This window comes from Balaenoptera physalus (assembly GCF_965194825.1).
Source record: "Balaenoptera physalus genome assembly, chromosome: 3".
Taxonomy (NCBI): domain Eukaryota; kingdom Metazoa; phylum Chordata; class Mammalia; order Artiodactyla; family Balaenopteridae; genus Balaenoptera; species Balaenoptera physalus.
Genome location: NC_138890.1, coordinates 58,863,733 through 58,881,183, shown reverse-complemented (window position 1 = coordinate 58,881,183; position 17,451 = coordinate 58,863,733). Strand labels below are relative to the sequence as shown.

At 39.8% G+C, this 17,451-nt stretch overlaps 1 protein-coding gene across 9 annotated transcripts in view; it reads left to right on the top strand.

Annotated features, from left to right (window-relative positions):
* Nucleotides 1–17,451, top strand: part of RNF14 (ring finger protein 14) — a 41,090-nt gene that overhangs the window by 20,023 nt on the left and 3,616 nt on the right. For 2 of the 9 annotated variants that reach the window (XM_082454231.1, XM_082454230.1), the window contains exons 2-9: nt 1,738–1,830; nt 4,203–4,376; nt 5,686–5,855; nt 6,913–7,064; nt 9,810–10,337; nt 11,276–11,504; nt 16,157–16,329; nt 17,298–17,428. In XM_082454231.1, coding sequence (XP_082310357.1) covers nt 5,702–5,855; nt 6,913–7,064; nt 9,810–10,337; nt 11,276–11,504; nt 16,157–16,329; nt 17,298–17,428 — 1,367 coding nt within the window. In that variant the 5' untranslated portion in view covers nt 1,738–1,830; nt 4,203–4,376; nt 5,686–5,701. Of the gene's footprint in view, nt 1–1,667; nt 1,831–4,202; nt 4,377–5,685; nt 5,856–6,912; nt 7,065–9,809; nt 10,338–11,275; nt 11,505–16,156; nt 16,330–17,297; nt 17,429–17,451 lie in introns of those variants that run through there. The other 7 variants (XM_082454229.1, XM_082454233.1, XM_082454235.1 and 4 more) reach the window with 7 other exon arrangements.

The window sequence follows — 17,451 nt, the reverse complement described above, 5'->3', positions numbered from 1 at the left end:
CAGGTAAGCCCCTCCAGTGCCCGATTTTTTTTCCCACTTGGCTTTTCTTCTCTCCTGGGTGCAGGACCAGCATCGTAATTTGTGAAGCCCAGCACAAAATGAAAATGCAGACCCTCTGTTTTCCAGAGTGGCTACACCATTTTACATTCCCAAAAGCAATATATGAGGGTTCCAATTTCTCCACATTCCCACCAACACTTGTTATTGTCTGTCTTCTTTTTCAAAATTGTTATTGAGGTGTAATTTACATAAAACGTTATGTTAGTTTCAGGTATATAACAATGATTCAATATGTGTATGTATTGAGAAATGATTTCCACAGTAAGTCTAGTTAACATCCGTCACCATACATACAGATTTTTTTTCTTGTGAGGAAAACTTTTAAGATTTATTCTCTTAGCAACTTTCAAATACCGTGTACAATACAGTATTATGTACTATAGTCACCACGGTGTACATAACATCCCAATGACCTATTAATTTTATAATTGGAAGCTGTATCTTCACCCAATTTGCCCACCCCCTACCTCTGGCAACCACCAAATGGTTCTCTGTATCTATGAGCTTGTTTTTTTTTTTTTTTTAATTTTTCTTTTTATTATAGCAGTCCTAGTGAGTATGAAGTAGCTTCTCATTGGGGTTTTGATTTCCCTGATGACTAATGATATTGAGCATTTTTCACATGCTTGCTGACCACTTGTATATCTTCTTTCAAGAAATGTCTATTCAGATCCTTTGCCCATTTTTAAATTGAGTTACTCGTCTTTCTGTTGTTGAGTTGTAGGAGTTCTTTATATGTTCTGGTTATTAAACCTTTATCAGATATATGATTTTCAGATATGTTCTCCTATTCTGTGGGTTGTCTTTTCACTTTCTTGATAATGTCCTTTGAAGCACAAAAGTTTTTAATTTTGATGAACCCAATTTATCTACTTTTTCTTTCGTTTCTTGTGCTTTTTTTCATATCTAAGAACCTATTGCATAATCCAAGTTCATGATTTACTCCAACATTTTCTTTTAAGAGTTTTTTAGTTTTACCTTTTACATTTAGGTCTTTGATCCATTTTGAATTAATTTTTGCTTATGGCATGAGGTAGGGGACATGTAATTTTAACTCCCACTCAGCCTGTTAATAATCGTGTACCCTTTGGTAAATTCTTGAACCTCTCTAAGTTTCAGTTTTCTCACTGGTAAAGTGGGAATAACAGATGGTACCGAAATCATAAGGTTATAGTGATGATAAAGAGAAAATTTACATAAAGCACGTAGCACAGGGCCTGAAGCATCCTATGCTTAATAAACGTGGTAGTTATTACTGTTATGAACAATGAGTGAATGCCTTCATAGTGGAGGTGCCAGAAAGATGGGCAGCATTTCTGAGACCGGGATCCGAGGAGGGGGAAGAGGCTTGCTTAGTCTATCTGGGGGAGCAGGTCTGGGATTGTTACAGGAATGTCTGCCCCCGGTAGATCGCTGCCTCATGATCACCCGTAGGGATTGGTAAAAATTCTAATTCCCGGACACTGTCACAGAAGTACTGAAAGGACCCCCCTGGGTAGGGGGCCCCAGAATCTGCATTTGTGTCAACTTCTCCAGAGGCATACTTAAGTGTGCAGGCTGCGGTACGGGTGACGGTGGTCTCTCCTGCAGCGCCGCCTTTGACCTGCGGGGGGCGGCCGAGGGGCCGGGGCGGTCAAGGCGGCTGCGCAGAGCCCTTCTCACGCTGGGGCCTCTCAGGCAGATCCGCGCCGCTCAGCTGACAGCTCCGAAGACTGAAGAGGCGGTACGCTGGTTGAGCCGGGCGTCTCCAGGCGGAGCCGGCGAGTGGAGGTGAGGGGACCCGGAGTTAGGGTGGAGGGCGGGACTGTCGGACCCGGCACGGCGGGGCAGCCGGAAGGTACGGTGGGGACTGCGCTCCGGGCGCGTGAGGCAGAGAAGGGCTGCCGGGCCGGGACTGCTCAGCGGGCTTCAGCTCCCCAGACCCGGGACGGGGCGCCCACAGCCCGGCCCGGCTGAGACCCCCGGGGCGCTTAGAGGAGGAAGGGGAAGGTCCAGGCTCTGCTCCTTTGGGACGCCCCGGGCCGGCCCACACCCGCGCAGCGCCCTCCGTGTCCAAGCGCCGGGGCAGGTAGCAGGGCTCGGGCCTGCCCCCAAGTTGTAGATGAGTCTCACAAACAAGGACTCCACACCCCGCGGTGAGCGGTGGAGACACCGGCAGCGGCGTGCTGACCCCGGAGCCAGGGCAGACCCCAGGGCTGGAGCCCGCACGGTGTGGCCTGGGAGTATGAGTAGGATTTTCCCAGGCCCAAGGGAAACCCGGCGGACGAGGGGCCTTCCCTCACTGGTGTAGCGGTTTCCGGTTTGCCAAAAGTAATATTAAATTTGAATTCTCTCTTGTGTCCTGTTACCGGGGTTTATTCTCGTTCCCGTGTTACAGCTGAAGAAACAGGGTGGTCTGAATCCAGGTTTAGTTATGTATTAGCTGTGTGACTTTGGGCCAGCAAGGACTTAAAATGTCATTTTTCTCTGTATAATGGAGGTAGGGCCAGGACTTGCTCCATGGGGCTGTGGGAATGTAACGAGCTAATGCATTTAAAGGACTTAGCACAATGCCTGACACACGGTAAGAGCTCCCTAAGTGACTGTTCTTACTGTTATTGTGACGACCGACCCAACCTGCTCCTAGTGGGATGTGGCAACGCTGTCACTGAACCTTGATTCTAGTCCCCCATTAGAGCACACTGCATCTCACCCCAATTCAGTTCTCACATTTTCCAGTGTCTAATGTAAGGCACTGCTAGATGCTGAGAACAATATACACAGATGCAAAAGACTTGATCCTCACCCTTAAGGAGCTAATGCGGTCTGGTAGGAGAGGAAGTGCAAGTTAAGAGGAAGAACTGTAACGCAAGGTGGGTTGTGACAATGTCATAGGAAAGTTACAGTAGAAAAGTTTGCTGGATTTTTAAAGAAAGACATGATATCTAATTGGAAATTTTTACATGGAGTAGGGGCTTTGGACATGGGTCTTGAAAGCTGAATGGATAGAATCAGAAGAAAATCTAGGTCAGCGATCTGAATTAAGGGACTGGGACCCAGTGGCAGCTTCAGAAGCTGGGGTCTGGTGGGGTAGGTCATGAGGAGCTGCCGATGGGAAACAGCTTGGAGTAGAGCTTAATCCTGGTTGCTCATTAGAATCACGTGGAGAGCTTGGGTAGCTACTGATGCCTGATTGAATTGCTCTGGGGTATAGCCTGGGTATTGGGATTTTAAAAGTAGCTTCTCAGGTGATTCTACCATGCAGACAAGGTAGAGAACACTAATCTAAAACCAGAAACTATAAATTCATCTCACCCCATTTATAATGTTTGAACAGGAAGAAACAAAAAGCTTAATTACATTATCACCATGTACTACACCTGGTAAAATTGTTTACAATTAAGTAATGTGAAAAGACAGTATAGTACATAGTAATACTACTCAGTAAATGTAAATTAATCCTGAATTTCATTCTTAGCTTATTTGGGAGTCACACATCTGAGACTCTGGTTTTAAAATTATGGTTTTATATCATATTTTTTGCATATTATATTAGGATGTTCATAGGATTCTCTAAAACCTATCTATGGACCACTCTCCCCTTCTCCTTCATTCCCAGTTAAGAAGCCTGGTAAAGCATTTAGAATAGGACTTAAAAGTGTGTATGTGTGTGTGTGCGTGTGCCTGTGCGCTTTTATTGTTTTGTTTTTAAATATCCTGCTGTCTTGCTTAAATTAACCTAATGTTGAGTGTCCCTGGCAGGATTAATTCATTAGCAGGCAAGAGGACAAACTGGAGGGAGATAGGAAGTGAAGGAATAGAGGAAGCAGAAGAGGAAAGGAAAAACAAAATCAAGAAAACCGCAGGAAGTCGTTTGTTATGGGAGCATGCTGTACTGTCCTCTCGTATGACCTCGGTGTTTCTTCTCAGCTCCTCCTGGGGCTGAAGGCAGTCAGATAAGAAGGGCGCTCTTATTACTGGGGACATGCAAATGTCCGTTCAACCACGTGCCTCAGTTAGGCTGACCTAGGAGAGTAATATGCAGCTGTAGATTAGGATTGACTGTGTGTTAGGATGTGTTTGATTTGAGTGATGGTAATGGAAATTCAGAATTTAAATTTGAAGAGGGTCCTAACACCATCTTTTGTATTTTTTTTCTGCAGTTGGCAGGATTTCTGTAGTATACCTAGTATGAGTTCCACATCTTGGCCTCTTATCCAGCTTCAGCAGTCTCATCTCCATCATCTGGAGAATAAATGAGATTTGCATGAGTTCCAAACTGAGCTGAAATACGGACTGCAGTGCTAATATCCTTTTCTTCTGGTTGTTATTAACAGGTACTAACTGACCTCGAATAGAATATGTCACTGTGTCTTAGGGACACAGCTTAAGCAGAACCGTTATCATCTGCTGGAAAAACGTACTTTTTGAAAATGGAATCATTTTAAATGAACTTGTCTAAGTTTTGTAGTGTCACCTTGTATAATGTGAAAAACCATGTCCTAACTTTTCAATTCTGTGCATTTCAATTTAGAAAAATATTTCAGCCAAGAGGGAGCATATTTGCAAATGCAGTTATAGTCCAATATTTTAATTGATAGAATGGTAATTTTTGTTGGTTGTTTTATTAAAGTAATTTTCATAGATTATCACTACATATTTTTTGCACATTTAAATTATCTGATGGTGTGGTGTATCTTTCAGTTGCTGCGATTAAAAAGCATTGTCTGGGCCCTGGCTTCTCCCCACTGTAACGTCTGTTACACACAAACTGTTGTGGGTTCCCAACAGGCTTGAAGAAAATGAAAAAAAAAAAAAGCATTGTACAGTTTAATTGTAGCATATTTTCACTGTTGGTGTTACCTTAAAAAATGATAAATGTTAAAATTGATTTGACAAAATTCATCATTGTTTCAAAAATTTAATGTTATTTTGCTACTTCCTCAGTTATCTGTCTTACATAGTACCTGTCCCTGTAACATTCTCTAGAGTAGGGTGGTCTCAACTGGGAGCAATTTTCTTCCGCCTCCCCCATGCAAGGGGGGGATATTTGGCTGTGTCTGGTGATATTTTGTGACTGTCACAGCTCTTGAGGAAAAGGGATGCTATTGGTATCTAGTAGGTTGAAGCCAGGGATGCTGATACACATCCTCTAATGCACAGGATAACCTCCCACAACAATTGTTTGTTCCAAAATGTCAGTAGCGCTGAGATTGAGAAAACCTGTCCTAGAGATTGCTGTGGATTTAAAAAATTCATTTATTTTTAAGAAGCATATCAAGTATACTTTGACTACTTTTATGAGCAAGGCATTTTCCTAAGTTCAGTGGGCAAGTCAAACTAACTTGTGATTTTTTTGATTGTGCTTTTTTTCTTAAATCATACCTAACTGATAAAGTCAGCAATTAAAAGAACCACAACTGTCCTTTTTGGAAAAGGCTGTTACTGTTGCAGAGCTACTGGAATATTAGATATGCCTGTCATTTTTAGTTTGACAGAAAAGTGAGAATATTGATTAATTCTTTGCAGTTGTTTTTGAGGAACTTTCTTTTTGGGGGGTGTGGGGGGGTGCGTGGACAGTGCCACTAGACTTTTCCAAACTCTGTGCCTTTTCTGTTCTTAACTGACTTGAATGATTGTCTTCAGCGCCTCAGAAAATTAGATGTCGTCAGAAGACCGAGAAGCTCAGGAGGATGAATTGCTGGCCCTGGCGAGTATTTATGATGGAGATGAATTTAGAAAAGCAGAGTCTGTCCAAGGTGGAGAAACCAGGATCTATTTGGACTTACCACAAAATTTCAAGATATTTGTGAGCGGTTAGTTAATATTCTCTTAAACAGATTTTTCTAAATAAAGGTTATTCTCAGTTTCTTAGTGTACCCTAAATTATTTATCATCTTGTGTTTATAGGCATTAGTGATATATGGTAGTATTACAGATTTAATGCCTGTTTCTCTTTTAATTGAAAATTGAGCTGGGGGTGAACAATTTTCAATTTGATTCTGCGTTTTTGATCACTGAATTAGGATATTATCCTGCATATTTCATGCATCCTAATCGTCTAACTAGCAGTTCATTAGCCATGAGTCATTGGCTGTTAAATAGGGATAATAAAAGAGAAAATGAAATAATATATGTGAAAACACTTGGAAAGATTTAAAGTACCATGGCGGTTGTTAATACTATTTGGTTTCCAGAATCTTTTCAACCACCATAAACACATGACACTTGCTGCTACTCTGTGACCTTCTGCTTTAGAAAAAAGTTGAAAACTGGTACTTTTGATACTAATGTACCAGATGTCATCTGTGGACACTTTCTCAAAATGTTTCTACTATAAAGGCTTTGAGTAAACAAAGTAAGTGTGATAACTGAAAATGAAACTTTGATTGTGAGAGTGTTGTGTGTTGTATCTTGCCCTCAAGAGATCCTTGTATTGGCACAAATTCTCCCAACTATGATTCATGGGTAGTTGGCACATGCTGGTCTAAGTAGGTCATGGCTCTTTGATAGAAATAAACGTCCTTTTCTCTAGATTGTGTCTTTAATCATCTACTGTAAAACGACAACAAAAGAAATCATTGTGTATTACCTGTCATTAGTGTTAGGAATTATACTCAAAAGTGTATACAAGAATAAGTTGTGTATCTTCATTTTAAATTTCATGATGCTTAGTAGATTTTTTTAAGGGCTTACAAGATTTTTTTTTTTTAAGGTGGCAGCTACGAAGTACATTAGGGAATAGAAGGTGCTTTGGGGGAGGGTTTTTATCCCCTCAGCTAAAGCATTACGTTTTTCTTGAGCACTGCTCAACAGTAACGGACACTCAAGTGTTGACCAACTGATCCTTTCTAATCTTTGTTTTTGGTTCAGGCAATTCAAATGAGTGTCTCCAGAATAGTGGCTTTGAATACACCATTTGCTTTCTGCCTCCACTTGTGCTGAACTTTGAACTGCCACCAGATTATCCATCCTCCGCCCCACCTTCATTCACACTTAGTGGCAAATGGCTGTCACCAACTCAGGTTAGACCCGAAACTTAATTTCTCCTATCCATTTTTAGAAACTTAAAAATCATCTTTAATTGAACACTACCTTGATGATCTTGAATTCAGTGCATGAAGAACAAATGGGTTTGATTTTGTAATTTTTTTTCCCTTGCCTTCATGAATTGTAATGTTAATAAATTGAAAATGTTTGGTGTTTTAGAAAAGAATGGCGTAATTAGAACAATTAATCATTTTGAATTGCAGTAGGAGTAATTTTTAATCAAGTATATTGTTTCTCTCCTTGTCTTGCTATTTTCCTATTTAACCTGTATTGTAATGGATACTATAAGGTCCTCCCATTTTCCTTAGATGTTGGTATTGCTTTTTATTTTTTTTAGTTTCTTATCCATTCCTTAAATGAAAGATTTAATTGTAATTAGGAGGACTAAAATTGAGCTAATGTAGTTATAATAAATATTTCCTAAGAAAACATAAGAGTGCTTTTATTTTTAAAAGTCTGTATGTTAATAACAGAGTTGTTGACTACTCTCACATAGGTGTGAATGCACACAAATAGAAATGTGTATGATTCCTGTAGATATCTCATTAAGGCTTGAGATCTTATATTATGATCTTCATTTCCTCTGGGTTATATATCTTTTTCTAGTAACAACCTCAACTCTTGATTGAGACATAAATATAGCTTGAAGCTAATATAATGTATTCTGGGATAGATAATGGATCAGTAGCAGTTATTTTTCTAGAAGTCATGATGAAGATTGATAGGCTGATGTATTAAGACAAAAGCTGTCAGAGTTACTTGACCTCAAGGAACAGCTGTGAGTTTTTCCTTTTTGATCGTGTAATTTTCATTCCCACCCGTGCTCATCACCAGTCTAATCTTTAGATGAGAGTGCTTTTGTAAAATTGAACTTACAGTTTAAAAACAAAATTAAACTTTAAAAAAGAATAATACATATAGAATAAAAAGGAATTTTACCTTACGTTTTAATATCTGTGTCAGAGGCAACACATGCAAGGCAGTGGATGATTTGCCCAAGAATATCAAAGATGTTTGACATTTAGATCACTGAGAGTTGACTGAATTATCTAGATATTTATAGTCCCATTTCTCCAGAGAGCTCTTGATACTTTATGTCCATGCATGTTTGCACATATACAGTTTCAGATTCCAGCCAAATAGCATCTACTTAATGCTGGCTTTTAGGGTGTGGGGAGAAGAGGGTTATTCATTATTTTATGTTACACAGCTAAAATTACAGTAGGGTTCTTCTATCAAATAAATTTTTGTCCATATAATTGACATTTTAATTGTTCTGTGTTCCTTCTTCCTTCAATTCTTGTTTGTTACTGGGCCCTGATTCCTTGGCATTATGAATTTCACCTGTTGATAGTGAAGTTGATTCATGGACCTGTCCCTCACTGAATTTGGTTGGTAGATAGAAGTGGGTTTAGTTTTCTAGTATTTTCCATTATTCCTCTTCCAATATATATACACAATCTCTCGCATGCTCTTCTCTTTCTACCTCCCTTATTCCTCACATTTATGTACATCCCAGATGCCTCTTGAGAAGGGACTAGAGAAGAAAAGAGGATGGAGGAGAATGGCTTCTTCAACTGGACTTGGTAGCTCAAACAATACTCACGAACAAGGCTTCCCTTTTAGTATTTATTACATTTTAAAGATTTCATCAGGTTTCTGGTTGATCATATAAGCATATTCATGCAAATGTATAAAAGCATTAGTTGTGCAGTCTTGAAGTAGTCAGTAAGTGTTTAATTTTGTGCCTGTATAGGGTTTAGTGAATAGCACTACGCAGCGTAAGGAAGAGAGAATGTGGTCCTTTTTCAGTTGGTATTCAAATTTACAAAATTTACTTACATCTGGAAGGCTTATTTTTTGATGTTTACCTTAAAAAGAAAAGCTGCTTATGATTCCTGAGCTCTACTTAAAAATATTTTACATTTCTAATGGAAAATCTTCTTACATTTGCCTTTCAAATTGAACAGACCAGTTTTAAGGAGGAAAAGTCAAAGTAGTTTAAACTTTGGTTGCTTAGGTTAGGAAATGTGAGCTTTGCCTATGGCAGCCAAACCATGTTAAGGGCTTATAATCATGTCTGGGTTCAATATCAGCCTGCCTCCCTCTATTAGCCAGGATCTGGTGTAAGCCCAGATTGCTTAGTTAAAATCAGCTTGTAAATCTGAATACCAAGGACTCTGAGGTTAGATTCTGTTAGTGATTCTTTCGCACGAGGTGGCTTCTTGATACGACTGAAAGAATTAATTTTAAGGTTTGGATGGTAGTTTTAAACTGTTCTTTTCCTAATCATTATTGTAGGGTACCTACAGGGCTAGGACTCCAAGGAATAGAAATAGTTCATTTTAGAGCTAGATCTCTTCTGCATGAGGTAGCAATACTAACGTGAAGAAAAATAAAGAACAGAAAAAGTCCTCCGTTGCAGTGGCTCGTATGTAAACCTAGTTCTACATCCGGTAGAGTCTTGCTGTTTCTCTTGTCTTAATGATACTTCTTTTAGCTTCTGACCTTGTGTTCCACTGTGGCTCCTGTTGCTGAATAGTTTAAGAAGTGCTTCGATAAGAACACTGATGCTGTTGTGCAGCACAGTTTATCACAGAAGTGAAAAATCATGTTAGGAAGTAGAAAGGCCTGACTTAAAAAGATTTCAAGGGAAATCAGGAGTTGACAGCATCGTCATCTTTCCAAACTCACCAGCATCTTCATGTGTTTTCCCCTAGCTGTCTGCTCTGTGCAAGCACTTAGACAACCTGTGGGAAGAACACCGCGGCAGCGTGGTCCTGTTTGCCTGGATGCAGTTTCTTAAAGAAGAGACCTTAGCGTACCTGAATATTATCTCTCCTTTTGAACTCAAGATGGGTTCTCAGAAAAAAGTTCAGAGGAGGATGGCTCAAGCGTCTTCCAACACAGAGCTAGATTTTGGAGGAGCTGCTGGATCTGATGTAGACCAAGAGGAAGTTGTGGACGAGAGAGCCGTGCAGGATGTGGAATCGTTGTCCAGTCTGATCCAGGAAATCTTGGACTTCGATCAGGCTCAACAGATAAAATGCTTTAATAGTAAATTGTTCCTGTGCAATATCTGCTTCTGTGAGAAGCTGGGTAGTGAGTGCATGTACTTCTTGGAGTGCAGGCATGTGTACTGCAAAGCCTGTCTCAAGGACTACTTTGAAATCCAGATCAGAGATGGCCAAGTTCAGTGCCTCAACTGCCCAGAACCCAAGTGCCCTTCAGTGGCCACTCCTGGTCAGGTAACTCTTTTACTCTGCTGACAGCTGCCCCCTAATTCTCTCTCACAAAGGGAGACATTTTCTCAGGAACTTCTTTTTTTTTTTTTTTTTATTAGGATGAACTTTATTTTTACCTTGTTGTGCAATCCATTCATAAACTTAAAAAAAAAAAACCAACATGATTTAATTGTTGTCCCAGAAAAGATTTCTGTGATGGTACCAACTGCTTTCTCTAAGGGTCACCTGCTGAAATAACTTGTGACTTGAGCAAAATGCCCCACGTGTATCTTGACAGTGAGAAAGGATGACACACATCCCAGTGGTGCTCAGCCTCCCACCTCCTGTGCCAGGGGGTGAACCACAGGTGCCCACAGCTGCGACCCTGGGACTTCTTGATAGGGCTCATCAGGGCAGTCTGAGGCCTGGGAGCCAGCCCACAAGTTGTTTCATTGTATCCATCAAGAATGCCATGATCTTAGTTTAAGCAAATGTAAATGCTTCCTTTGCTGGCTTTGGAATGAGTGGTCCTCTGCAGGGATGAGCGTTAAAAAAGTAAAGTAATTCTGGTGATTTACTCTGTATATCTGCTAGGTGGGGGAACTACTACCCTGTCTCTATGTGAGGTTGGGATCTGGAGGGGTTATCTCTTAGAATAGTTAACCAAATGTTTTACAGACTTTAAAGACAGCCTGCTTGGTTTCCTTTTTTTTCAGTCAACTCCATTAAGGCATAAATGTACTCATTTAAAGTGTACCGTCTGCTTAGTTTTGACAAATGTGTAGACCCATGTAACCACCATCTCACTTAAGATGTAGACCTCCCATACTTGGTTTGATTTTGAAGGGAGATAGAGTTTTAGTTTATGTGCCTCTGGTTTACGCTAGCTTCCTAAGGATCTACTCAGGATCAGAACTGGTTGGGAAATCATCAAACCTATGATGTTTTATATTTCCCTCCAGGTCAAAGAGCTAGTGGAAGCAGAGTTATTTGCCCGTTATGACCGCCTTCTCCTCCAGTCTACCTTGGACCTGATGGCAGATGTGGTGTACTGCCCCCGCCCATCCTGCCAGCTGCCTGTGATGCAGGAGCCTGGCTGCACAATGGGCATCTGTTCCAGCTGCAATTTTGCCTTCTGTACTTTATGCAGATTGACCTACCATGGGGTTTCTCCATGTAAGGTGACTGCAGGTAGGTTGTAACTGTGTGAACTCAGTATCCCAGTGCTCTACCCGCACCCCCCCACAAATAAAAAGAGACATCACTTCAATTCTTCAGTTTGGAAGAATTGTGTTCTTCTGTGTTTGTTCAACAGATATTTTTGAGTCAGTTACTGTCCTAGGTTCTGGGGATATAGCAGTGACCAAATGCCCTCATGGAACTTACATTCTCATGGGGGAGATAGGCAAACAAAATAAATAAGAATATTCAATGGTGGTAAATGCTGAAGAGGAAAAAAAAAATAAAGCAGGGACAGGCTATGAAGTGTTCTGAAGGGGAAGGGGCTTCGGATTTTATTTAGAAAAACCAGGGGAGGCCTCGCTGGCAGAGTGGTTTGAGTAAAGACTTGAAGGAAGTAAGGAAACAAGCCACGCAGATATCGGGGGGAGCATTCCAGGGAAGGAATGACAGAGTAATTTCTGTCTATGAATATGCAATAATGTAGATCCTGGTCGGCACATGCAGAGCATCTAAGCTATCACTCTTGTTTCCATGGTACACATGTTTGATCAGTCATCAAGTGCTTTCTCAATGAGCCCAGGGAGGCCTCAGAATCTTCCTCAACACAGTGCTTCAGAAGGCCACCCCCTATTGAGGTAGTCACAGGAGGTAAAACCTGTTAGCCATTTCTGATCTAGATTAAGGTTTGAGGAATCAGGCCCTGGACATCAATTTGACTAGACTTTGGTGACTTAGTGTTTCTCAAACTAAAAGGGCTGATGATAATAGCTACTTCATAAGGTTATTGTAAGTTTGAAATGACCTATTGTAGTGCTACTTAAAGTTGTTATAGTTGTTAATACTGGTCTGTGACAAGGTAAATACAGAAATTGAGAGTCAGTGTTTGAAAGTTTAATAACATTTTTGCTATCGCTATTCACTGACTAAATTTTATGGCAGTCAAATCTAGTAAAAATTTAGGCTTATATTTTTTGTCTTTTTACCCTCATTTTTCTAATAATTCATTTGATTATATTTTGCAAAAGTACTGGTCCTTGACAGAGTGAGGGAAAAAAACTGGTACTTAACCATAGTTTGAGAATGGGCTAATGTATGTAAAATGCAAAATGGTAACTATTTTTTTTTTCGTTTGTGTATTTATTTATTTATTTAAATTATTGAAATATAGTTGATTTAAAATGTGTTAATTTCTGCTGTACAGCAAAGTGATTAAGTTATACATATATATACATTCTTTTTTATATTCTTTTCCATTATGCTTTATCACAGGATATTGAATATAGTTCCCTGTGCTATACAGTAGGACCTTGTCGTTTATCCATTCTATATAAATATAATAGTTTGCATCTGCTAACCCCAACCTCCCAATCCATCCCTCCCCCAGCCCCCCTCCCCCTTGGCAACCACAAGTCTGTTTTGTATGTCTGTGAGTCTGTTTTTGTTTTGTAGATAGGTTCATTTGTGTCATATTTTAGATTCCACATATAAGTGATATTATATGGTATTTGTCTTTATGACTTAGTTTACTTAGTATGATAATCTCTAAGTCCATCCATGTTGCCGCAAATGGCCTTATTTCATTCTTTTTTATGGCTGACTAATATTCTGTTGTATCTATATACATACCACATCTTCTTTATCCATTCCTCTGGCAATGGACATTTAGGTTGTTTCCATGTCTTGGCTATTGTAAATAGTGCTGCTATGAACATAGGTATCTTTTTGAATTATAGTTTTGTCTGGATACATGCCCAGGAGTGGAATTGCTAGATCATATGGCAACTCTTATTTTTAGTTTTTTGAGGAATCTCCATACAGATTTCCATAGTGGCTACACCAATTTACATTCCCACCAACAATGTAGGAGGGTTCCCTTTTCTCCACACCCCCTCCAGCATTGGTTATTTGTAGACTTGTTTGTTTTTTTGGTTTTTTTTTTTGGCCTTGATGTGTGACATGTGGGATCTTGGTTCCCTGGCCAGGGATTGATCCCGTGCCCCCTGCATTGGGAACGTGGAGCCTTAACTAACCACTGGACTGCCAGGGAAGTCCCCTGTAGACTCTTTTTTTCTTTTAAAGTTTAGTTTTTATTTTTATTTTTATAAATTTATTTATTCTTGGCTGTGTTGGGTCTTTGTTGCTGCGCACGGGCTTTCTCTAGTTGTGGTGAGCGGGGGCTACTCTTCGTCGCGGTGCACGGGCTTCTCATTGCGGTGGCTTCTCCTGTTGCAGAGCACGGGCTCTAGGGCGCGTGGGCTTCAGTAGTTGTGGCTCGCGGGCACTAGAGTGAAGGCTCAGTAGTTGTGGCACATGGGCTTAGTTGCTCTGTGTCATGTGGGATCTTCCCAGACCAGGGCTTGAACCTGTGTCCCCTGCATTGGCAGGCTGATTCTTTTTTTTTTTTTTTGGCTGTGTTGGGTCTTCGCTGCTGCACGAGGGCTTTCTCTACTTGCGGCAAGCAGGGGCCACTCTTCATCGCGGTGCGCGGGCCTCTCACTGTCACGGCCTCTCTTGTTGCAGAGCACAGGCCAGACACGCAGGCTCAGTAGTTGTGGCTCACGGGCCCAGCCGCTCCGCGGCATGTGGGATCCTCCCAGACCAGGGCTCGAACCCATGTCCCCTGCACTGGCAGGCAGACTCCCAACCACTGCGCCACCAGGGAAGCCCCCAGGCTGATTCTTAACCACTGCGCCACCAGGGAAGTCCTCCCCTGTAGACTTTTTAATGATGGCCATTCTGACTGGTGTGAAGTGGTACCTCATCATAGTTTTGATTTGCATTTCTTTAATAGTTAGCAGTGATGAGCCTCTTTTTATATGTCTTTCGGTTATCTGGATGTCTTCTTTGGAGAAATGTCTATTTAGTTGTTTTGCCCATTTTTCCATTGAGTTGTTTGTTTGTTTTTTGTTGAGTTGTATGAGCTGTTTGTATATTTTGGAAATTAAGACCTTGTCGGTTACATCATTTGCAAATGTTTTCTCCCAGCCTGTAGGTTGTCTTTTCATTTTGTTTACGGTTTCCTTTGCTGTACAGAAGCTTGTAAGTTAGGTTAGGTCACATTTGTTTATTTTTGCTTTTATTTCTATTGCCTTGGTCAGGAAGTGTTTTGCCTATGTTCTCTTCTAGAGGTTTTATGGTGTTATGTCTTATATTTAAGTCTTAAACCACAAAATGGTAACTAGTAATGCCAGTATTACTATAGTTATTAATTGTTAGCAGAGTGTCATTATCTCTAAGAAAGGACCCTGAGAGGGGAATGAGTAAATACAGTACTTCCAGTTGCCTATTGCAGAGTCTTGTAGTGGTTATAGGCAGATGGGATGGAGAACTCACCAGAATATAATGTTAGCCTTTACTTTAGACTTCTGTATCCTTATCACTGAGAGGCTGAAGTACATTTCAGGTGTTTCACAGTGTTTGGGGAAGAAATCAAAGATAGGCTTAGGGGCTTCAGCAAAATTAGGAATCTCTTTCTCAGTCTCTGTATCTACATATTCCATATTACCATACAAAATATATGAAATACTAATAATTTTATTATTTTGAGAACATTAGAGCAGTAACTTTTGTCCTTAAGATGTCTAGGAACATAAAAACGCTTTGAATTAGTAGAGGAGATAAAAGTGACAGGATAAAAAACTACATGTCTGCTACATCTAAGTAGAAGTGATGGAGTCATGGGAATGCACAACACAGAGAAAGGATTCACAGGTGAAGCAAAAGTGCAGATAGAATTCCGCCCCTGAAGATGTCCACTGCATTTAGAGGGAAGATGTCCACCTCTAAATAATGTGAGGAAAGTAAATTAATAAAATAGCTAGAACATTGTTGAGAGAGGTTTTTAATTAATTGTGTTGAAAAATTAAGGTAATAGAATTGTGAGCAAAAGCTTTGTCTACAACTAAAGCCTTTGGGAATGGCTGCCCATTCCATTTGAGTTAAGTGATAAAGCAGTAGAAACCAGATTGAAGAGTATTAAGGGGAAAAGTTGACAGGAGGGACTTTTCATTTCCTGTGGGTGGTAAACTTTATTCACTGGCTTCTTTTTATATACAGAATTGAACAGCTGGTCTTTGCCCTTAGGTGCTTTTGTTTAATTTGGTAGGCCTGTTGTTATCAAATGGTGAATGATGCTGATTTAGTAGAAAATCAGCGTCTGTTTCAACCTTTGTGTCATTTAGATAAGTCAGTCTTAAACTGTACTACTAGTTGTGCTAGTTGCACAAAAATATCAACATTAATAAGTTAAAATCAAAGGAAAAAGATAAGCTGTTATTCTGTCACCATTAACAAGTCCAGCTTTTTTACTTGGAGGATTCCTGTCTGTTCTTTGTCTTTCATGCATGTGTAATTTTTACCTAGTTACAACCTAAATATGCTTTTTTCTGAATTCCATAATGAGTATTTTAACTGAGTTGTAGCCATCCTAATTATAAGTTTTAATAACTAAATATTATATCTTAAGTGGTTCCACACGTAATTATTCCCTTGGACATTTAATTTGTTTGCCATTTTTATATGTAACTTTACTTTAGATTAATTCCTTATGATAAAATCCCAGGAATAGCATTATTGAGTAGTCAAAGGTTATGGCCAATTTCAATGGTTTTTAATCAGCATTACAAGTTGTATAAAAGTTAATTTTCCATTTCACTTTCTAGAGAAATTAATGGACTTACGAAATGAGTACCTGCAAGCAGATGAGGCCAATAAAAGATTTTTGGAACAGAGGTATGGTAAGAGGGTGATTCAGAAGGCACTGGAAGAGATGGAAAGTAAGGAGTGGCTAGAAAAGAACTCAAAGAGCTGCCCATGTTGTGGGACTCCCATCGAGGTAAAGGTTTGGGGACAGACATGGAGGCAAACCTAATTGCAAGCATGTTATGATTTCCTCAAGAAGCCTTTTAATTTTGTGACTAATTAAGAAAACACATTTTGGTATTTATTAAACTTTCTTAACTTGGAAGATGTAAATTTACTACTAAATATTGTTATTGACCTAAAATGTATGTAGACTTCCCATTTCAAAGTGCTTTCATACGGTGACAGTTGTTCTCACATTATATCCACCTCAAAATTGAGTGGGTTATAAAGAGGCCATACTCGAGCTACAGTCAACTCTTAACTCATCTACGTGACTAAAAAAGAATCAAGCCTGACTTCTCCTCCGAACTATTTACCCTGGAATTTAATAGCTGTTTTACAAGTGCCTGCTTATGAAATGGAGACATCTGAGTCAAGATAGATAGATACATCTACTGCTTCTTGACAAAATCTTAATATGTTTCAAAATTGAAATATGTCTTTGCATTTGACTCTGTTGTTCCAATCCATCATATCTGAGCTGACCCTGGTAGTGATGCCCCAGTTACTCCATTAAGGAAACTGGCCTTCTATTTAACCACTTCTAACATGCCTCAGCTCTTATAGAATGGGGGACTTGGTACCAAATGTTTACTTAGATTTATGTAAAAAGTTTAAATCCCACATATTAAATCCAAACATTTTAATATTAATCTAACTATATGTTTCACTTATACATGTTTGGTTTGTATTTACTGTTTATCAGAAGAGGTTTTGCTGAGTATCTAATTGTAGGAACACCTGCTAAGTATTTTCTGTATTTTACTTGTAATGCAAAAGAGTTAGGCATTCATAGTTATCATTGTGTGTTACCTGTATATCTCCACCCTGCATTAGAAAAGGGGGAAGACAAGGAGAATGTTGTACCAAATCACTTTGGCATGTGCATTTCTCTTTTGCTTTTGTAGCCTTGATATTTTTCTCTGTCTTTCCCACCAGAAATTAGATGGATGTAACAAGATGACATGTACCGGCTGTATGCAATATTTCTGCTGGATTTGCATGGGTTCTCTATCCAGAGCAAACCCTTATAAACATTTCACTGATACTGCTTCCCCATGTTTTAACCGGTACGTACACACAGAACTCCTAG